This window comes from Herpailurus yagouaroundi, unplaced genomic scaffold (genome assembly GCF_014898765.1).
Source record: "Herpailurus yagouaroundi ecotype Mexico unplaced genomic scaffold, PumYag 490, whole genome shotgun sequence".
NCBI lineage: Eukaryota > Metazoa > Chordata > Mammalia > Carnivora > Felidae > Herpailurus > Herpailurus yagouaroundi.
Window position 1 is genome coordinate 498,703 of NW_024412707.1, and position 23,400 is coordinate 522,102.

The 23,400-nt window shown below is 40.6% G+C and overlaps 1 protein-coding gene across 1 annotated transcript in view; it reads right to left on the minus strand.

The window, feature by feature from the left end:
* Positions 1–23,400, minus strand: part of MAPK1 (mitogen-activated protein kinase 1) — a 111,530-nt gene that overhangs the window by 14,581 nt on the left and 73,549 nt on the right. Inside the window, exons 4-6 of the mRNA XM_040464641.1 lie at positions 17,946–18,062; positions 11,664–11,778; positions 11,227–11,358 (exon numbers count right to left, since the gene is read on the minus strand). Of these exons, the coding sequence (XP_040320575.1) occupies positions 11,227–11,358; positions 11,664–11,778; positions 17,946–18,062 (364 nt within the window). The remainder of the gene's footprint in view (positions 1–11,226; positions 11,359–11,663; positions 11,779–17,945; positions 18,063–23,400) is intronic.

The window sequence follows — 23,400 nt, forward strand, 5'->3', positions numbered from 1 at the left end:
CCTTTATCTTCAAGGCAACTGGGAGATAATAAATGTGGTAAACCACATACCAGATGTCATGAGAAATTTCACATAATACAGAACTTTTCTCATGTCCACAAGGTTGCATTTCTACAAACAGTACATTTTCAAATTTATTTGTCTCTATAATCTTTTCAATACACACAAGGGTACCTTAGGAAATTAGGAAACTAACATTTTGCTTTATAGGTTAGAAAACTTTTTGGAGCAGAGGAGGCTCTTAGGAATTTAGAGCGTTGGCCTGTGACTAAAGCACTGTCTGGGCAGGACAGGTATTCACTCCTGAGGCCATGGACATGGGTTTCAGGGGCCCATGAATGGGCTAGGTTTCAGAGGCAACTCTCTCATGGGTCAGGACAGTACAGTATAATGGTCAAGAACTCAGGCATCTCTGGCCCCAATGCAAGTCCCACAGAACACCAGGTAGATGTGGGAACATATGACACACCACTTACTGGGCATTAGAGTCTAACTATCTGTAATACAAGTAACAAATCTATCCATTTACCGTTCCCAACCACCACCTGCTCCCCCTCACCACTGCAAAAGAACTCATAGACATTTCTGCAAGAAGTTTCTTTTTAAAAAAATTTTTTTAATGTTTATTTATTTTTGAGACAGAGAGAGACAGAGCATGAACGGGGGAGGGTCAGAGAGAGAGGGAGACACAGAATCCAAAGCAGGCTCTAGGCTCTGAGCACAGAGCCCAACGCGGGGCTCAAACTCACAGACCGTGAGATCATGACCTGAGCCAAAGTTGGGTGCTTAACCGACTGAGCCACCCAGGTGCCCCTCTGCAAGAAGTTTCTTGAGCGATTAGAAGTCATTTGGCCTTTTGCCCAATTAGACATTGTCTGTCAGGAAAAGTCCAGGAGGGTCTGGTCACAGATTCTAACAGCATTATTTCTAAGCTGTTGGGGGATACTTTTCCCCTCCAAATCCTGCTGGTACTAAGTTGGGAGTGCTTCAAGGCAGCTGGTATTTGGCAGCTTAAGCAGCTCTAAAATAAACCTTTTATAGTTCCTTCAAGTTATATTCTAGGCCCTTAAACCTACAGGCAAAAATCACAAAGTAGCTTTTTTTGCTACCTGAAAAATAACTGGATCTCCAGCTTTCTTTTATTGCTAGTACTATTTCTGCATTATTCACAGCTGCAGAAGGGGAAAAGGAGAGAAACGGGAAGCAGCTGGCAGGTCTGATTCCACAGTCAGAGTGGCTGGCCTCCCTTCTCCCACGCCACACAGAAATCCAGTGGCACCCCTCAGATGGCATGAATCACTATGACTGTGCATATGCTTCCTTGGATGCAGGTTTTATTTCCCCTAAAAGACTGAAGTCCTTTCCAGGCTGGGATTGATTACATCTGACCATGATCCCTGACTTTCTCTGGTATCCTCTTAGAACCCCATACCTTCTCTTTAATTTCAGTGCGTACATAGCAACATGACCCTGCCCTTCTGGTCCCTCAGCCTTTTTTCCTTTCCTCCTTGGCCCAGACTCTGGGGTGAGTCATGAGACTGAGTGAGACATGCACCACTGAGGGTCCATCTCACCTACCCAACAAAACTGTCATTCGAGATCGAGGCTGCAACCTGTCACATCCATCCTTAACTAGAATTTCTGAGCAAGGCCAGAGAAAAAGATCTAGCTGCTCAAACTGTGCAACTGCAACAATGCTTCTCACACTTTTTTTTTTTTTTAAGTTTATTTATTTTGAAAGAGTGAATGGGGGGTGGGGCAGAGAGAAGGGGAGACAGAGAAAATCTCAAGCAGAGTTTGCACTGCCAGTGTGGAGCCTGATGCAGGGCTCAAACTCACGAACCGTGAAATCATCATGACCTGAGCTGAAATCAAGAGTCAGATGCTTAACTGACCGAGCCACCCAGGTGCCCCTCAAAACCTTAATCTTAAAACCAACTGATGACTGATCTTAAAAAGCAGTTAAGGGGCGCCTGGGTGGCGCAGTCGGTTGGGCGTCCGACTTCAGCCAGGTCACGATCTCGCGGTTCATGAGTTCGAGCCCCGCGTCAGGCTCTGGGCTGCTGGCTCCGAGCCTGGAGCCTGTTTCCGATTCTGTGTCTCCCTCTCTCTCTGCCCCTCCCCCGTTCATGCTCTGTCTCTCTCTGTCCCAAAAATAAATAAATGTTGAAAAAAAAAAAAAGCAATTAATTCAGCCACAGTTCAAACTATACAAGCACTTTTCTTTGAGAAAAAAACACTTCCTTCAGTATGTGGCAGACAGGCTCTATGTATCTGTATTTTCATTCTGTCATGGAGAATATGGAAAAGACATGTATGCAGGGTGGGATATAACAAAGCAAGTACTTTTAACTGCTCCACCAGAGACATTCTTATGTGCACTCGGCATTGGTTTTTAGCTATGAGGGCATGGCTCTGCCACTGCCTTATCCTGGGCCAAGGTGCTAGCCGTCTTGCTCACCAGCAGTTGTATACCAAGAGTGCACAGGGCAGCACAGAGAAAGTGTGAGAAGACTTTAGCGTTACTATGAAAATAGTTTTAACCCCATGGACACCCTGAAAGGACTTTTGGGACCTCAGAAGTCTAAGGAGCACACTATTGAGAACTGTTGTACCACAAAAACTCAAGATTTTTTTTTTAAAGTGTATTTATTGGGGGGAGGGGGGGTGGAGGGGAAGGAAGGGAGGAGGGGAAGGAAGAGGGGAGGAGTAGAGAGAGGGAGAGAGAGAATTCCAAGCAGGCTCTGTGCTGTCATCACAAAACCTGACAGGGGATTGATCTCCCAAACTATGAGATCATGACCTGTGACAAGATCAAGACTTGGATGCTCAATCAAGCCACCCAGGTACCCCAAAACTCAAGATTTTTAATCTCATCAAAGCCCCTAAAAGTTCTGGGAAATCTATGCTCAGTTGCTGCTCTAGTCTAAGATTCTTCTCAACTCACACAGCTTTAATCATGCCCTTCCTGCCAACTGAGCCTTACTACTCTGTGCAGGTCTAAGGGTGCTACCGAGAAAACTGAGGCCCCCAGGATCGACCTTCCTGAGCAGAGACCCTCTTCCTGTTCAAAGCCAAACCTCCACAGTGTGTGGCCACACCCAGCTCCCCCTCATCTGGACCAGTTGTTTCTGTCTGCATGTTCCATTTCAAACTTCCTATTCACACTCAGTGCTTCAACTACACTTATGTGGTCACTAATGACCGCTTAATTGGAAGCCTGTCTGTTCCATGGAGACTGCTGAACAGAACATGTCTATTTTCTTATGATGCCACCTCCTGCTTCTGTGAAATAGGCACTAGTTATTTTCTTTGTCCATTCTTTACAGTTTTCAAGAGTTTCTACTCCTGTTCCACTGGCCATTGAAGGTTCATGTTCTTTAGCTCTGACACAGGTCATTCTTCTTACCATCTCAACCTCCTGCATGATTTCAATGCCATTTGTGAAAAAATTGCTAAATCTTTCTTTAGCCTTGAGCGCTGACCCAAACTTTAGAATGATAAATACAACTCTCTGTAGGCAATAAAAAAGTATATAGCTTATGACTCCATTTACAGTTAATATATGTATTTATAGGAGTAACTATAGAGTCTGGAAGCTTTTCAAACAACAGGTTATCTGGGAAATGGAGACAGACTTCTTACAGGAATTGCACTTTTCTTAATTAAAAAAAATAAAAGCAGGAAGAAAAGAACTGTTGGTTTTCCTGCCAGTGTCCACTACCCCTCTAATCCCGTGAAGCTGTGCTTGCCATGGGGGAGTTCTCAGACCACCCACACCCTCGGTTGTGCCATGGGAATGGTGACACTGGCCTAGCCACCTTCACCTTGATTCCCTTAGCCACAGAGACTGGTCATGGATGGGTACAAAGGAGCAATGAGCCCCACAGTAGGGTTGAAGCTATCAAGAAACAGGTCAGTTCCTGGAGCTGCTGGTGGCCATCTTGTCACCACAAGAGCTAATTAATATGAAAAGCGCAGAGGAAGGCAACACTAAACAACAGAGAGGTCCAGATTCTGTGCCTTGGAATCCAAACACTACTGGACTTGTTAGCTATGAGAGCCAGTACAGTCCTTCTTCAGGCCTAACCTGTCGGCAGTAGGATCTCATGAGGTGGAACCAAGAAAGCCTCAAACAGCTGACCCTCTAGTCTGTGTGAATGACTCACCTAAGATCCCACCTCTCACCCCCAGCAACACAACCCCATCATTCAATGTAACCACTACTAATTTTTTGACATATCTTGTAGAATTTTTCCCTGCATTTTCTTTTATGTGATTGAGATCATATTATATATATGAAAAATGCTGTATGACTTCCCCAGTAAATATTGCTCATTAGTATTCTCCCATGCTATAAAAACTTTGTAAAAATCACTTTTAGTGACTTTATGACACTCTTTTTAAGTAGAAGCATTAGGGGCGCCTGGGTGGCGCAGTCAGTTAAGCCTCCGACTTCAGCCAGGTCACGATCTTGCGGTGAGTTCGAGCCCCGCGTCAGGCTCTGAGCTGATGGCCCAGAGCCTGGAGCCTGTTTCCGATTCTGTGTCTCCCTCTCTCTCTGCCCCTCCCCCATTCATGCTCTGTCTCTCTCTGTCCCAAAAATAAATAAACGTTGAAAAAAAAAAAATTAAGTAGAAGCATTAGAGTTTCCTTAACCATTCAATTAACATTTAGCATTTAGGTTGTTTCTGAATGGGTGTCCTTAAATTTATTATGCCCAAACTAAAGTCTCAATTGTCACTCTCCAAAATATTCTTCCTTCTTTTCCTCATCTATTTCTCCATGTAAATTGTGTGTTCCTATCCTTTGCTCATTTATTTATCCACTGATGTCTTAGATTTCTCTCTGTTCTTTACACACTAATAATATATTAATCACGAGTCTAACACTAATAAACTAATAATTCATGTAAGTCTCCAAATAACCTTATGAAGTGGGAAATACAATTTGTTCCAATTTTGAGATGAGGAAATTGTGAATCAGGTTAAATAATTTGTCCAAAGTCAAAGATCTGAGGAGGTGGGGCCCATCTGAATTCAGGAGGCTGATTCTGGAGCACACAGCCTAAACCATGGTGCTATGTTGCCTTAACATAATAGTTAAGAAAGGGATCCTTCAAATGTTATTCAATTTGGAACATTTTATACCTATTGCTTACACTTCTAATTTATTTTAAGTTTTAAATTTTTATGTGATAAAATCTATCTTTCTTTTGTTTGTTTTCTTGGTTTGTTTTTACAGCTTAGGAAGATGGTTTTCCTCCACGCAGATCAGAAAAATACTGAACACTCCATCGTTTTTTTAAAAAAAATTTTTTTGTGTTTATTTTTGAGAGTGAGAGAGAGCATGAGTGGGAGAGGGGCAAAGAGAGAGTGAGACACAGAACTCGAAGCAGGCTCCAGGCTCTAGGTGTCAGCACAGAGCCCAATGCGGGGCTTGAACTCATGGACTATGAGATCATGACCTAAACCAAAGTTGAATGCTCAACTGACTGAGCCACCCAGGTGCCCCAAAATATTGCTGGGTTTTAATGGTGTGATTTTTTTTTTTTTTTTTTTTTTTTTTTTTTTTGGAGAGAGAGCGAGAGAGAGAGAGAGAGAGAGAGAGCGAGGACACGTCTGAGCATGGAGAGAGGGAGCGAGACTGAGAGAGAGAGAGAGAGAGAGAGAGAGAGAGAGAGAGAGAGTGTGTGTGTGTGTGTGTGTGTGTGTGAGCGAGGACACGTCTGAGCATGGAGAGAGGGAGCGAGACTCTTAAGCAGGCTCTATGCTCAGTGAGGAGGCCAATGCCGGGCTCAGTCCCACAACCTGGGGATCATGACCTGAGCCAAAATCAAGAGTCGGATGCTCAACCAATGGAGCCACCTAGGTGCCCCCTAGTATGATTTTTTAAAATGTATTTAATTATCAATTTTTTGAATTCACTTTGAAGTGTAATGATTTAAACGGATTTTCTTCCAAATAGTTATTCAACTAGCCCAGCACCATCTGCTGAATAATAATCATTTCTTCCCCCTAACTGGAGTAATTTTGGAGAGAATCCTAAGCTAGACTCCTTTAAAGAAAAATCTACAATACTACTGGTTCAAAGGATTCAGATTTCAGAAATCTCCAACAAACATGTGAAAAATATTCTATCTCAAACTTTTTTTTCTTTTTCTCCTTAAAGTAAGCTCTATGTCCACTGTGGGGCTTGAACTAACCACCTTGAGATCAAGAGTCACATGGCTCTATTGACTAAACCAGCCAGGTGCCCCCATCAGTCTAATTAAAGAAAAACAAATTAAAATGCCACTTCTCCCCCATTTGCTTGGCAGATCCAAAAGTTCAATACCCAAAATTGCTGGCACAAAAGATGTGTGACAGAACTGCCAAACTGCCCTCCAGAGAGACTCAACCAATTTACACACCATTAGCTGTCTCTGAACAAACATCCATTTGCCCCACAGCCTTGACCACATGGTGGATCATCAAACTTTTAATGCTTTCTACTGTTATGAGTGGGGAAAAAGAAAATAATTACTGATCTTTCAAACTATTAGCTCCCTGCAGGCAGGTAATCAGTCTGATGGCTGTTCTAAGTCCAGGGCTGTAGAACTCTTGATGGCACAGTACACGCAGATCTATTTGTTAAATAAATGAATTTATGTACATTACAGTAGAATACTAGAAACAGGCACGTGGCAGATTAACTACAGCCACAAATTATTTGCAGTTCCTCACATCAATGGGTGGATTTATTTCTCGACCACCTGAATCTGGGCTGACCTTGCAATTTGCTTCGACCAATAGATTGTGGCAGAAGTGTCTCCTATTTTGTGACTGTGCAGCTTTTCTGTTGTTTCTCTTTTGGAATATTTCTGTCATCCTAAGAAGCCCAGTCTGGTCTACTGTAGGATGATAGGCAATGGCACAAAGGAGAACCAACTGTAAGATGTGGTGAGGTCACCTTAGACCATGCTACTTGTGGGACCCACAAAAGCAGACCTACGGAGCTGCATCCAGTCCAATGGACTTATGAACAAATACATGGTGGTTGTTACAAGGCCCCAAACTGTGGAGTGGTTGTTATGCAGCAACAGATAAGTGAAGTGAACTTCAATGTCCAACACATGACTGGTTAAAGACACTCTGGGTCATCCCTACAAAGGAATAATAAATACTATGTAGCCACCCTTCATAACTATAGATACGGAAAGATCTCCAAGATGTATAAATGAAAAAAATTCAGTCTTGAGATCTCAGAATCCAGACCTACAAATGCCAGTGGTCTGGACTTGCATACAACCCTGTGATGCATGTACTATTACTAACTCTATTTTATAAATGGGAAAAATGAGATGAGGCTCAGAGAGGTTAAGTAGTTTGTCTGAGATTCAGTAAGTGGCTGAAACCAGGAGGTCTGGCTGGAAAGTGCATGTTCCTAACACATGATACTATTTTGCTTGCTCCAGCTCTACCAACTCCCATTTTTCCATTTTATTTATTCTATTTGTAGTCCTTCCCTGCTTCATTATTTTCATCCAAAGCTTACCTTTCAAAATTAACTTTCTGGATTTTAGTAATGTTAACTGTTATCTAAATGAACCAATCTCAAAGTTCACAGCTTTAACCTAGGGACAATAAGCTAAATAAAAACCTCACATAATTTGATATAAATCACAACTAACAATAAAAAAGAGTGAAGAAATAAATAGGAGGGAAGCCTGGAGGTCTAGATATTATAAAGTCTTAATTATGCAGTTTTGGCAACTTAGAATATAAGATTTAGGTAAGATGCTTGGGACATTCCAGTATACAAACCCATTCTAGTATACAAACCAAATCTCATCAGTAACATATGCAATGTTTATGAAGGTATAATTTTAAAAACATCTTATACTTACAATAACATTATAATATGTAATTACATATATAATTATATAATTACAAATAAATAAGTAAAAGCTATGCACACGTGCAGCAAAATAAAAGTTATTTTGGGATGCTGTAAGAGTATTTCTTCTTCTCTTACCTATTCTTTCTTTTTTTCCTATATTACTAAACTGTCTCCCAGGATAACATACTACCTTTATATCAAAAATTTAAAAGACAGTTCCTCCTACATCCAAAAAGAATTCAATTTTAAACCACCAAATGTTTCTGAACCTTAACTCAGGTCAGTATATAATAACAAATTCAACATCTAAGTTGACAGTTATTAAACTAAACACACAAAGATATACACACACAAAAGAACAAAAGTCAGAAAAAGCTGAATTTGCAAGAGAAGACTGGATGAGATGTTTTAAAATCATTAAAGACAAGTCAGTTCTATGCACTGACATGGAAAGATACTCAGACACAATTACATTAACGTGACCTTTAGGGAATAATTACAAAAGAATTTCACCTTTTTAGATGAATATTCCCAAGACTTTTGAATTTTTACCAAAATGTTAGCTTATATTAATAATAATTTATAAAAAGTAAATTTTAGGTAAAAATATGTATATGTATGGAGATAAAGCTATGGAAGAACAAGCACCAAGGTGCTGGCAACCTGTTCTCTCTCTCTGGTTCCCTATTCTGATTCCTTCTTCCACTTTCAAGGATCCTTGTGATTATAGTGGGCTCACTAAGATAATCCACAATTATCTCCCCAGTCTTAAAATCAGGTGATGAGCAACCTTAATTCCATCTGCAACCTTAATTCCTCTTTGTCATGTCACCTAACAAGTTCATAGATCCTGGGGATTAGGATGTGGACATCTTTGGCAATGGGGTCATTATCTTGCCTACCACAATTCTATAATAGTATGAAAATTTTAAAAACATCTACCTATTAAAAAACAAGCAAAGAAATTAGCCACCTAATATATTTAACAGATACATAGTACATGGGAATAAAGGATAACATAATTGTTAAACAAAGTTAACTTAAAATACAAAAGGGCAAAATGAAATCTATCACCTTTTTCTTTTATGGATGAGCGCTCTTGGTGTTTTATCTAAGAAATCTTTGCCTAACCTAGGGTCATGAAGGTTCTGTTCTGTTTTCTTCTCAAAGTTTTATAGTTTTAGGCCTTATGTTTAGGCCTATGCTCCATTTTTAGGTTTCTATTGGGGGGGGCATACAAATGTCTAATTATTCCAACACCATTGGATGAAGAGATTGATACAAGCAATAATGCTGATAACTCTTGAATGCATTACGCTGAGTGGAAGAATCCAGACATAAGAAGCTATATAACCGGATGACTACATTTCTATGACACACTAGAAAAGGCAAAACTATAGGGAGAGAAATGAGATCGGGATTGCCAGGGACTAGGGAAGAGAAATGAGTACAAAGGGGCATGAGGGAACTTCTGGGGACAATGAAAATACTCCATCATATCTTGACTGTGGTGGCACTTAATGTGACTACATACATTTGTTAAAATTCAAAGACCCACACAACTAAAAAGGGTGAATTTTACTCTGTAAATAATTCTTCAAAAAAACCTGATTTGAAAAATTTTTAAATGACAAGATGAAAAATATGTAATCTGTTTTGCAAGCTCCTCAACTTTCTGAATTCTAAAAATGTGAACTTTATCTAAGTTAAAAAGTAGCAAAGAGTGGGTGCCTGGATGGCTCAGTCAGGTTAAGCATCTGACTTCAGCTCAGGTCATAAACTCATGATTCATGAGTTGGAGCCTGGGGCTACCTGCTGTCAGCACAGAGCCCACTTCGAATCCTTTGTCCCCTTCTCTCTCTGTGCCCCTCTGGTCACATACTCTTTCTCAAAAAAAAAAAAAAAAAAAGACAAAGAGGGGGGTTGGGGGATATGCAAAATGGGTGAAGAGGATTAAGAGGTACAAACTTCCAGTTCTAAATAAGTCACGGGAATGAAAAGCACAGTATAGGGAATATAGTCAATAACACTGTAATGCATTTATTGTGGTGAGCATTTTATAATGTATATAATTATGGAATCACTATGTTGTATACCTGAAACTAATTTATTATTACATGTCAACTACAATTAAAAATCAGGGGGGCCTGGGTGGCTCAATCGGTTAAGTATTGAATTCTTGATTACAGCTCAGGTCATGATCTTGCAGTTCATGAGATCAAGTCCCGTGTCAGGCTTTGTGTTGACAGTGCAGAGCTTGCTTGGGATTCTTGCTCTTTTTCTCTTGCTCTCTGTCCCTCCCCCACTTGCACACATGTGCCCTCTCTCTCAAAATAAGTAAGTAAACATAAGAGCATGCAACTCTTGATCTCAGGGTGGTAAGTTTGAGTCCCACATTGGGCATAGAGCCTACTTAAAAAACTAAAGTAAGGGGGGCGGTGCCTGGGTGGCTCAGTCGGTTAAGTGTCCCACTTCAGCTCAGGTCATAATCTCAGTTAGTGAGTTCAAGCCCCACGTTGGGCTCTGTGCTGACAGCTTGGAGCCTGCTTTGGATTCTGTGTCTCCCTCTCTCTCTGCCCCTCCCCCACTCACACTCTGTCTCTCTCTCAAGAAATAAAAAAACATTAAAAAAAAATTTTTTTTTTAATTTTTTAACGTTTATTTATTTTTGAGACAGAGAGAGGCAGAGCATGAACGGGAGAGGGGCAGAGAGGGAGACACAGAATCAGAAGCAGGCTCCAGGCTCTGAGCCATCAGCCCAGAGCCCAACACGGGGCTCAAACTTATGGACCGCGAGATCGTGACCTGAGCTGAAGTTGGACGCTTAACCGACTGACTGAGCCACCCAGGTGCCCCAAAACAATTTTTTAAGAAATTTAAAAAATAATAAATAAAGTAAGGGCACCTGGGTGGCTCAGTCTGTTAAGCAGCCGACTTCCACTTTAGGTCATGATCTTGCAGTTTGTTACTTGGAGCTTCACATCGGGCTCTCTGCTGTCAGCACTGAATCTACTTTGGATCCTCTGTCCCTTCGCTCTCTGCCCCTCCCCCACTTGTGCTTTTTCTCTTTCTCAAAAATAAATAAGCATTAAAAAAATAAATAAAAAATAAAAAAGCAAAGAAATGAAAAGGTGGAAAACTAGACGGTCATTCCCACACTCCCTTACCCTACCGTCACTGCTTGAAAATAAAAGGAAAAAAGCAACAGAGTGAGCACTAAATAAGGCATTATCCAATTGCCACAGGCTAACTTTTCAGGCTAGTGACCTAACAATTTAACCAATAAAACAAAGAAATAAACAAAAAGTGAAGTCTAAGAAAAATAATCAATGAAATAATATTTACCTTTGGAATCAGCATTTGGGAACAGCCTGTTCCATGGCACCTTATTTTTGTGTGGAAGAGAAAGCAAGTAGTTTCTAGCTTTTAAATTTATTATACAATTCAGGTCTTCCTGTGATGGGGATCCAAGAATACCTAACAGATAAAATAATTAGCTGTTAATTATCAAGACCCACAGAGGCTGATCACACACTATTAGCTATGGGGCAGAATAGATCCTACTAATTGTTTCCTCACCACGTCCCCCCATGCTTACCATTCTATTTTACAAGTTTTTATAAGGATCCTTAGCATTTGAAGTCAAGCAAGATTTAAAACTCATTATCTATCTTGGATTAAAGAGTTGTCAAAACTATTCTTCGTTTCCTGATGTGCCTCTGATGTAAACTAGGGCAGGTGAACAGAGTAAATCTAGCCCCTAAAATGTTCAGTAATCTTACCCAGAATGTGGTTCAGCTGGTCGAGATAATGCTTCCCCGGGAAGATGGGCCTGTTGGACAGCATCTCTGCCAGAATGCAGCCTACAGACCAAATATCAATGGACTTGGTATAGCCCTGCAGTGGGAAGAGAGAAAAGACTAAGAAGGATATGTAATGTTACATGACAAGTGAGATCCTCCAACAGCACAGGTACATGGCTCATGGGAATTTTACCTTCTCCTTTGGTTCTATAATTCAGAAATAAGAGAAGAGAGCATGCAGATACAAACAGTAATCTTTCTTATAAGCTGTTAACAACCAAGATTACTTGATTTTATTACTCTCTTCAAAGCTGATTAACTTATTATTAGGTAAGAATTTCCAAAGTATATTTCATTCCTTTTTTCAAATGATTTGAGAGAAACAATCCTTGTAAGTTAAAGCTGGAAAAAGCAGTAACATCCCTTGCTTTAGGACATCTATGGCCCATTTATTCATTTTGAAAACCTGGAAACCAACTCAAAAGAAGAGTCACTGCTACACCTTCAGAATATTTTTATACATTTTCAAATGATTGCTACAAAATCATTTTCAAAAAAGTCAGGCTGAAAACCCTTGATCTCTGTTGGGGGGTAGGTGGGTGGAGTATGTGCTGGCTCCATCATATTTTACCAATCCGTATTTCTTGTTTTATATTTCTATTCAATTTTCAGGTATAATTTTTTTTAAGTTTATTCATTTTGAGAGAGAGAGAGAGAGGGAGAGGGAGAGGGAGTGAGAGCGAGCAGAGGAGGGGCAGAGAGAGAGAATCCCAAGCAGGCTCCGCACTGCCAGCACAGAGCTCGATGTAGGGCTCGATGTCACAAACCATGAAATCATGACCTGAGCCAAAACCAAGAGTTGGACCCTTAACCAACTGAGCCACCCAGGTGCCCCAGGTATAAATTTTCTTTTAAAGGAACTCTGTAAAAAGATTTGGAATAATTATGTCTAAATCATACAACAGTGCAAAAAAGATAGCTTGGTATAGTGATAAATGAATAGAGAAAAAAACTTTCCGAAAATCAAACAATGGTCAGATCTACAGCTATGATAAAATGGGGTTGAATTTCAAGGTCATTATTCCCAAAATTCTTGTAATCCAAAATAACTTTTGCTTTGGGCCAAAACTAAATGAAGAGGAACACTTAAAAACTTATAAAAAATAAGCAACTAAAAGGAACCAGGGCTCCCTGGAGAAATGGCTACTCCAAGTCTCGGACAGAGAAAGTACTAGGAGGTAAGCCGGAGCATCTAGTGCCAAAAAACAAAGCAAGGAAATGCTCAGCATTAGTGGGACCATGTCAAAGTGACTCCCATTAGAAAATCTGGGACAATTTAAACATCAAATACAGAATGGCAGCTATGGAATAGCCACTGAATAAAATAAACATGAATTAATAAATGGAAAGAACTAAAACAAAGGAAGAATGATAGAGCTACAAAATCATCAATGGATGGTAAAAACTAGTGGTTACAAGTATGATGAAGAGAACTTACACAACTTACAGTATTCCCCACAAATTCCTATTGACCTAATAATAATTGTCATAATTAGCCACAATTATCACCATTATATGGTGGAGAATGAGAGGATACCATTTAACCAAAAGATCAACATGAACTTCACCAATACAGACATAAACCAGATATGCCTCCTGATACAATACACTGAGAACAAAACACTGTTTTCTGAGGTATTCGTGCCCGGAAAACATGACACAAAATTGGGGTGCATCTACAAAACAGTCAACCAACCTGTATCCTTCAAAAGGGCCAAGGTCAAAAAAGGCTGAGGAACTATTATAGATTAAAAGAAACTAGAGAGGGACACTTGAGTGGCTCAGTTGGTTGAGCATCCAGGGTCATGGGATCGAGCCCTGTGTCAGGCTCTGCACTAAGTGTGGAGCCTGTGTGAGATTCTCTCTCCCCCTCCCTCTCCCCCTCCTCTGCTTGTGCATGTGCTCTCTCTCTTTCTCTAAAAAAACAAACAAACACCACACACAACAACAACAACAACAAAAATTAAAAAATAAAAGAGACTAGAGAAACAATGCAATGTGTGAGCCTAGAGGAGGGGGAGAAAAGCTATAAAGGTGATTATTGAGACAATATCCAAAATTTGAATATATACAGTGCAGTAGATATTGGACCAGTGTTAAATTTCCCATTAAAAAAAATTTCTCACTTTTGATCATTATACTATGGTCATATTAGGGAACATCCTTCTATGGCAGGGTTTCTCAACCTTGGCACTACTGACACATTAGGCTGGATAAGCCTTTGCTGTGAGGGCTGTCCTGCACACTGCAGGATGTTTAACAGCATCTCTCACCTCTAACTAGTTGATGGACAGTAGGTAGCATTCCTCTCCCAGTTGTGACAACCGAAAATGTCTCCAAACACTGCCAAATGTCCTCAGGAACATGAGAATTGCTGTTCTAAGGAAATACACACTGAAATGCTTAGGGGTAAAGGTGAACATCTACAACTTACTCTCAAATGACTCAGAGGGAAAAAAACACACACATGTATAGAGAGAGAATGAGAAAACAAATGGGACAAAGGGTAAAGAACTGGTGAGTCTGAATCTGAGGTGGATCTGAAGTATTACAGAAGTTTATCCAGTTCTCGCAAGTGGTCCTGGGTCCCATGCGGCTTCCCTCTAAGGATCTGAAGAGTGACATTATTTTGTACTTCTAAGGTGTTTTCCTTTTCATTCATTCTCTCACAAGTGTACAAAAAATTTTTCCAGATGCTACATGACATGAGAGGATACCATTCACGAAATAGGACATCTGGAAGATCTGGATAACCCAGTGAACTAGTATTTTCCAAATGCTTGATTCCAAAGGATGCATCAGTGAGTGTAAGGTAGACCAATGGATTTTAGTAAGACAGTACAAAAAGTTCAGTGGCATGGTTTCAGATTCCACAATTAACTTTTCATTTTGTTGACTTTCAGTGTAGTATCAAAAAGGAACAGCCACAGAAGCTGAAAAGACTAACATACATACCCCCCTTTCCCAACTACTTATCTGTGTGAAGCCTCTTTTTCTTGGACTTAAACCAAATCAACCTACTGGACAGATAGAGTGCAGAACCAGGTGAGATTCCAGCAATGGTCTGTTAGGCCACATGAAATTTGCAAAAATGAAAAGAACGCCCCTCTTCTAACTAAAATGTTTTTGTGGTGGAAAGTAAACACACTTTTTATAAATAAAACTTGTGTTAACAAGCAGTAGGTTTATTATTATTTAGAAATTAATACTTTTTGAAAGTCTTAGTGTTAATTTCTATATAGCAAATACTGATGGACAGACCCCACATAGACAAATATTGCTTAGGATCTTTGATACTTTTTAAGAAAGTGAAGGGGTCTTGGGGCTTGAATGTTTGAGAACTACTGCCTTATACTTTTCTTGCAAGTGGGAAACTATGAAAATAAAATGTTACACACACACACATAGAGCACTCTAGCCTGTCAAAATGGAGACGATAGAAGTATGAAAATAAAAAGGTGATAATGGACAGCACATATTTCATGAATCCATAATAATGGCTTTTTAAAAAGTTTATTTTGAGAGAGACTGAGTGACTGTGAGAGAAAGAGGGAGAATCTCAAGCAGGCTCCAAACTCACGAAACTGCGAGATCATGACCTGAGCTGAAATCAAGAGTCAGACGCTTGACTGAGCCACCCACCCAGGTGCCCCTATAATAATGTTTTAAAAACAAAGGTGGGAGACATAGGAAGAGAAAGAAAAAAAGAGAAAGCTCTTCAAAGAAAAATGGCAACAAATTAGTGTAGAAGGAACAATACATTTGGAAAATTACCATTTTGCCACCCCCAATATAAGTGATAGAGACCAGGAGTCACCAAGGGAAGCCTGGTAAGGGAAACATGAGCTCCGTACACATGAGTTCCAAGAACCTGCGGGGTTCCCGCCAGAAAAGTGTGACCTAAACTGAATCCTAAGGAACCAGTCTGTACTCTGCAAAGCATTGAAGGTCATGAAGAAGACAGAAAGGGTGGGAGGAATGTTCTAGAGTGAGCACAACGCACAAAACTTGATTAGATCACAGAGTGAAAATAAGACAAAAACAGCTGTAAAGAACTTTTGGGTGGGATAACTGGGATATCACTGAATTAATGCTGGTTGTCTCAGTGTGCTAAGGGTACTATGACTGTGGGGAAAGAACACTCTCCCCCTTTAATGAGTATCAGTATGCCCCAAAGGGTCTAGTAGTAAAGTAGTTTATGTTGTGAAGTGCCCAAAAGTTTGACAAAAGAAACAGAGAAGAAGGGAGGGAGGGAGGGAGGCAGGCAGAGACAAAAGCTAGCAAGGGAGTAGTAAGATGTTAATAGCTGGTGAACCTAGGGAAGGGGTATATGGGTGTTCACTGTACTCTCAATTCTTGTAAGGGTTTGAAAATTGTTCTAAATTAATAATAATAAAAAAATGAATAGAGCACTAGAAGTAACATTCTCAGTCTAGAGGTGTTATAAATAAAAAATAATTCACACTCAGTTTTGATTATAGTTAACTCTACAAGCAGGAAGTGCTGGGCACCTTGTGGAACAGAGGCCACATTGTTTGGTTATTTCCCTCTGGAGGGTGAAGACAGTAGAGTCATCTCAAGTTGGAATGGAGGCTGCAAGACCATGAAGGCACCAGGATAAAAAGCATACCGACAGCTCTCCCTTACAACCAGCAGGCACTGCACACGTGCATGCAAATGCTTCTGGTTTGGAATGGCTGTCACATGGACAGTCCAAAGAAAGAACCTACTATTTGGGATTATGTGTAATACAGAATTATAAGAATCAACACGACATTTTCTTCTCTGAAACATCTGTTACACCAAATCTTTCTTTATAATGGAATTTATTTTAATGCAATTTTACTTTTATAACTTAACTGAACAAATGTATATCAAGAATAACTAACTGCTTTAAACAAATTCCATTTCCTCACAAAGCAACTTAGTGTTCATCTCAAGCCCTTCTATTTATAAACGATGGAGGAAGAGAGTAAACCCCATGGGCTAATTAATTCCCTTTAAGCTTCCTGCGTGGATTTCTGGTTCCTAGAGCTGAGACACAAGGCCCAATGTCTACTTTTATTGCTTTTTTTCATGTATCTTAACATTACATTAACAGTAGACGGTGCTGAAGGAGGTCATCAAGACAATGTGACTAACAGCTGACCCTTGAGCTGAACCTGGACAACAGGAGGCTCCTTGCTCCCTCCCCTATCCTTGGGATACATGCTCTGCCCACTGTTACCACAGTGGCGCCATTTTCAAGGATGTAGCTGGGAGAGAACTATTGTTCGGACCATCTGGGCAGCATATGTGACACAGCCAGTTAAGGCCTGGACATAAACTTTTAAGTTTTGGTAGGTGAGTGCGGAGATCTATTCACCTTGCAGCTAGCTGCCTACGACAAGACTTGTAATAAGTTCCTTTACTTCTTAAAACTGCCACGACCAATTTGGAGTGCTCTGCCTCTTCAGTTTCTCCTTGCTCACCTTGTACTGGGGCAGTTTGCAAACCAACGGAGGAATTAAGTTCAAAATCTCCTAATTTGAAGTATTGGATGTAGAAGTATGTCGGGCCCACTTACTTTCTCAAATCTGACACTTCATTCATATATTATTTGCAAATGATATATTAAAAATACTGAATCTCAATCTCCATAGCAGCCTTCAATGCTTGCCACCTGGTTTATAAACCTAACAAAGATATACTTCACTTTTTCTTACTTTTTTAAGAATCCATAGTAGTTCCTATTCTTTCCACACCTTTCTTCAAACTATGGTATAATTTTGCTGAAGAGACATTCTTCATTAGACAAATCTGACCTGTACAGGACAGCACTGGTCCACTTTCGGAAAACTACATACTATAGGAGAACCTCTAACATAGCCAGCCTAGCCTGCACTCAGCAGTGGCAGGAACAACTATAAAAGCTGCCATAGGGAGGACTTCAGGAGAGCTGACCAAAGGCTAGGACAAAGATCATTTATTGTTGACAGTGACCAGACAGGCACACACACCTTCCAACTCTATAACACATCAGCACTACTTCAGCTGAGGTAGAGAGGTCAAAATCCAGGGCCCAGAAGTTCAATGCTGACCTAGAGATTAAAACAGCACCTTCATTCTGGGCCAGACAGGCCAAGCCTCAACCTAAGTAGACACAGGCTTCCAAAATTCTTTTGCTTCCTGGTTTTCTTTCTATGCAAACCTGATCCTTACCTTGGAATTCAACATAATTTCTGGAGCCCGGTACCAACGTGTGGCTACGTACTCCGTCAGGAACCCTGTGTGATCATGGTCTGGATCTGCAACGCGGGCCAAGCCAAAGTCACAGATCTAAGAGAGAAAAAAATGGGACACCTTAGAGATTCTAATGAAATTAATATCAAAAGATCAGACAATAGCAATAATGATGATGGTAAGTAGTTGCTGCCACTCCTATGTGGCAGATACTTTGTTGGGAATTCTATATATTCATTCTTATTTAATCTTTACAACAACCTGAGAGGCAGTGATGACTATCCAAAGTTGGAGATGAGGAACAGGTTACAGGAATCTGTCCTCACCTTTCATTATCTGCTTATCCCACAGTAATCTTGCTTATGTCACTTGACAAAAACTGTTCTGAAGTTACCAGAAACTGTCCAGGGTCCTTTCTCTGGCCATCTCCTGCTGGCATTTCCAGGATCATCACACTGTCAGATCACCTTGACTCACATTTGTCTTGTTTCTTAGATTTCACTTCCTGCTATTCTTCCACCTGTTCCACAAATGCAGGTCCTTCCAAAGATTTTTTCCACTTCTTTCCCTTCCATGTATTCAAATCCACTCCCAAAGCCTTAAAAGATGTCTCATATACAAAAGATGAATCTTTTTTTAGGTAAATATCCAGCTTCTAATTTCTCCTGACTCACAAAAGTACCTTCATCATCTGGTCATCCAATACTTTAGTGCTACTCCAAACTCCAACATATAAAATATCTGTAAAGTTCTATACAAATAGTATAGTATTCTACTATATAACTATAGAATACAGTTGACCCTTGAACAGCATGGGTTTGAACTGTGCAAGTCTGTTCACATACATGGAATTTTTTTCAATAAATATATTGGAAATTTTTCTGCAGATTTGCAGCAATTTGAAAAAACTCACAGATGAAACCACACAGCCTAGAAATATCAAAAAAATTAAGTTAGGTATTATTACAGGAATACAGTATATAATACATATAACACAAAGTATATGTTTAATTGACTGTTGATGTTATCAGTTAAAGCTTCCTTCTGGTCAACAGAAGGCTATTAAATTTTGGAGGAGTCAATAGTTATATGCAGATTTTTGACTGTGTGTGTGTGGGGGGGGGGCAAATCGGTGCCCCTAATCCCTGTGTTGTTTAAGGGCCAACTATACTTAGACCCATATAATTAATTGCAGGATATTTTAATTCCTTGACATCTGGGGAACTAACCTAAGAAAGAGACATATTAATAAAGACAGGCCAGAGTACAGTACAAAGCAGCCTGGCAAACAGATTGCTTTGGAGACTTACTGCTTTAATTTGGCTAAGAAATTCTAAGGGCCTGAGCTCAGGCCATAAAAATGGAAATGAGGAGGAAAGGACATGCTTGAGATACTCATAGGACTTAAATGGATGGACAACAATCTCTGCTCAAATATCCCATAGTTTAGTGTTTCAATAATTAGGAAAGGTTCAGAAAGCTTCCATCTACTTCACAGATGCCTTCCTCTAGCTTTGGACACTGGTATCACCACATGGTATCTCTGATAAGAGTTAAGTATCTGTGCTGCATAATCTCCATCAACATCTATCTTCAAAAGGAACAACTATCGTAATTGCTTCTCTATTTGCTCTTCCATAGGCCATTTTTTCTAGGTGTACTCTCAGAGTTGCATAGTGAGGAAATCCTGGGTCCTACTCCATAGCTGACAGCCAACTCTGGCCATTGTACACTCATTAACTTCAGTTTAGGTGACTTTCACCATAAGTACCAACCTTACCTTTCAAAGATGGCTTGCTTGTCAATCAATGCCATTACACTCCTAATAGTTATGGGCCTGTCAGAGAATCTGGATGAGGTATGGCCATAAGCTTGTATGTGGGATCACAGGAAATTGTAACTTTGGCCTGGCTGGTCTTAGGCTTTCAATGTACCTGGCAACCGGTTTGTTTCTTTCCAGCATTTTCTATCAATTCCAGTGACATGAACTGCAGGAGGGCTTCCCAGTAACCATGCACAGGAGGTTCTCACTAGCAACATGGTCCTATTTGTGGCATGATTTCCAACTCAGAGAAGCAACTAATGACTGATTTCTTCTTACATCCAGAGGCGAGTCCTCTAAGCCATTTAGAGCCACCATTCGCCATGTTATCCCACCACCAATCCATTTCAATTCTGTGGCTTGAATTTTTGAACCTATCTATGACCCATAGTTTCTCTTTTTTTCAAGGCTAACACTTCATCTGATTTAAATTCAACCAAAGCTCACCAGTCTGCTTTCTGCTGTATAGATGGGACACCTAAAAGCCACATTTTGAATTGTGCAGAGTATATGCATCTTGTCAGCAGAACAAAACCAGCATAGGCTCCAGACCATGGCCACAGATCCTTCACCACCTCCTATGCCTGGTGTCACACACATTAGATGGGTTCAGACTTGATACATGGCTTTTCACTGGCTAGTTGAATCAAAAAATAAGTCCCAAATAGATTCAGAAAGCCAGAATATAAAAAATTCATAGATAAGGCAGATTTATTTTCTAAAGAGGACCATACCACTAAAACCCATCCTCCATGCTCTTCTTATAAGGTCTTTGAGCTTGTATCAAGAGGGTAGGGTCCATCTTCCCTCCTCTTGAATCTGGGCAAACCTTTGTAACAGCCTGAACCAAGAGAATATAGTGAAAGTGATACTATGTGACTTCTGAGGCTACATCATAAAATGCAACATGGTTTCCATCTGGCGCTCTTTCTACTGGGGAATTTGGAACCCTCTGGCCACCTCAGGAAGAAACCTAGGACATGTGGGCTACATGTGGGTGATCCAGGTGACAGCCAGTATCAATTGCCAGGTATGCAAGAGGATTCCAGCCCTTACCTTTGTGTCTTCTAGCTGAGGTCCATACATGAAAGCAGAGAGCAGCCATCACTGCTACCCCTTGGCTAAATTCCTGACCCACAGAAACTAGAAGCTAACACATGATTATTGTTTTAGACCACTTTCTCTAGGTTATTTGTTACAAAGCAAAAACAGCTAACAGAGTGGTAGTGGACACAGTGCTTGTGATGGGATAGGCAGTCTTTGAGGAGGCCCTGTTGAAGCGATACTGGGACACCAAAGAGATGCTAACCATGGTAAGACCTGGGGAAAGCCAGAGGAACACTGTGAAGAATCTAGCTGGGCAAATGTGAAATGGCAACTGAACCTGAAACCTCATAAAGTGGCTCTCGAATTGGCTGCTTCTACATTTTGACTGCCATGGCCTTAGTTGAGATTCAGTTTAATTTGTCTGGGAATTAGGGAAACTAGACTTTACCCACCTGTAAGCTAATTCATCCTCTAAATTCCTGCCTAAATGTTGTTTCTAAAATATAAGTCACCTTTCTGGCTCAAAAATCTTGAACCAATCCCTTCTGTCTATTGAACGAAACCCAAATTCTTTAAGTGTGACTTTTAAGACCATTCATATGCTGCCACCAAACTACCTTCCTGATCTCATCTCTCCCACAATATTCTCCTGCCCACATCTGCTCCTATAGACTCCAGACTACACCTGCTTCTATGACCTGACTATACAACGACCTCTCCTGAGTACCCTATCCATGCCATTCCTTTACCCTAAACCCTCAGCTTGAAAGTTAGCTCTTCTGAGAAGTTTCCCCAAAATCAACACCAAACCTGCCCAAGAGCTGACTGCTCACTCTTCTGAACTCCTCTAATACTGTTAGAGGTATATTAAAATACATCATAGGGGTGCCTGGGTGGCCAGTCGGTTAAGCAGCAGACTTTGGCTCAGGTCATGATCTCGCGGTCTGTGAGTTCAAGCCCCGCGTCAGGCTCTGTGCTGACAGCTCGGAGCCTGGAGCCTGTTTCAGATTCTGTGTCTCCCTCTCTCTGACCCTCCCCCGTTCATGCTCTGTCTCTCTCTGTCTCAAAAATAAATAAACGTTAAAAAAAAAATTTTTTTTTAATAAAATACATCATAAAGTCTATGATAGTTAGCTTTGCATATGCCCATCTCCCCAGCTAAAACAGAATTAAGTCCCTAGAGAAAGGCAACACTTAACTTACTTACTTGACTTAATTGTTAATGGAGGACTCTTGACATTTGGTCAATAAATGCCTTAAATGTTTATAGGAAGCACAACTGGGATGGACTGACAGATACTCTAAGAGTGACTTTTTTTTTTTTTTTTTTTTTTTACAATATCTGAATTACTGATAATCTCTTAAAAAATAAAAATCAAGGGATGCCCAGGTGACTCTGTTGGCTACGCATCCAACTTCAGCTCAGGTCACAATGCTCTTACTGTTCACGGGTTTGAGCCCTGCATCGGGTTCTCCGCTGTCAGCACAAAGCCTGCTTCCGATTCTCTGTCTCCATCTCTCTGCCCCTCCCCTGCCCTCTCTCTCAAAAATAAACAAACGTTAAAAATTTTTAATAAAAAAATCAAGGTTCAGTTAACAGGGTTAAATCTTATGTTAAATAATTAATGTTAGTAAAATTACACCATTCAAAGTGGCAATATTAAGGAAGGGAAGGGTTGCCTGGGTGGCTCAATTAAGTGACTGATTCTTGATTTTGGCTCAGGTCATGCATGGCTCTGAGATACAGCCCTGTGTTGGGCTCCATGCTGGGCATCAAGCCTGCTTAAGATATTCTCTCTCTCCCTTTTCCCCTCCCCATTCATATTCTCTCCCCACCCCTAAAAGAGGGATAATTAAAAACTGGAATTACAAGCATTCCTTTACTAGGAAAGACAAAATAAGCCTATCATGCTGAATGCTGCAATATGCAATACATTTATTTTCTTAGAATTAAAACTAAAGGTGCAGTTGTTCTTCGTCATCTTCCTCGAGGAAATCCAGTCCTAAACTTTTTTTTTTTTTTTTTTTTTTGGTGGGGGGTCATGTGACATTAAGGGTCTCTGTGGTGTTGGGAGAACCTTAGCAGCCCAGTGGGGTAGGTAGCACCCAAGTAGAGTTAAAAGGGAGCCCCAGATCAGGACATGGTCTATGTGTGAGGTGAAGAGGGCGTTCATGCGGGGAGGCAGCAGCAGTCTGCCCAGGGTGTTCAGAGTCTGAGCAAGGTGAGCATATAAGCCATGGGTTATATTGCACAAACCAATTATTTCATTGGAATATGTTAAAAGTTAAAGGTCTAAGACATTGATAATAGCTGATATCCCGAGGGCTCAAGAGTAGAAAATACTTTAGTAACAGAGAAGCCAATGGAAAAAGGAAGAAATGACATATATAACTATCCACTTGATATTTCAGAAAACCCTAAATAACAAGAGATGAGTAAGATCACAGGTTACAGGGGCACCTGGGTGGCTCAGTCGGTTAAGCGTCCGGCTTTGGCTTAGGTCATGATCTCACAGTCCGTGGGTTTGAACCCTGCGTCCGGCTCTGTGCTGGCAGCTCGGAGCC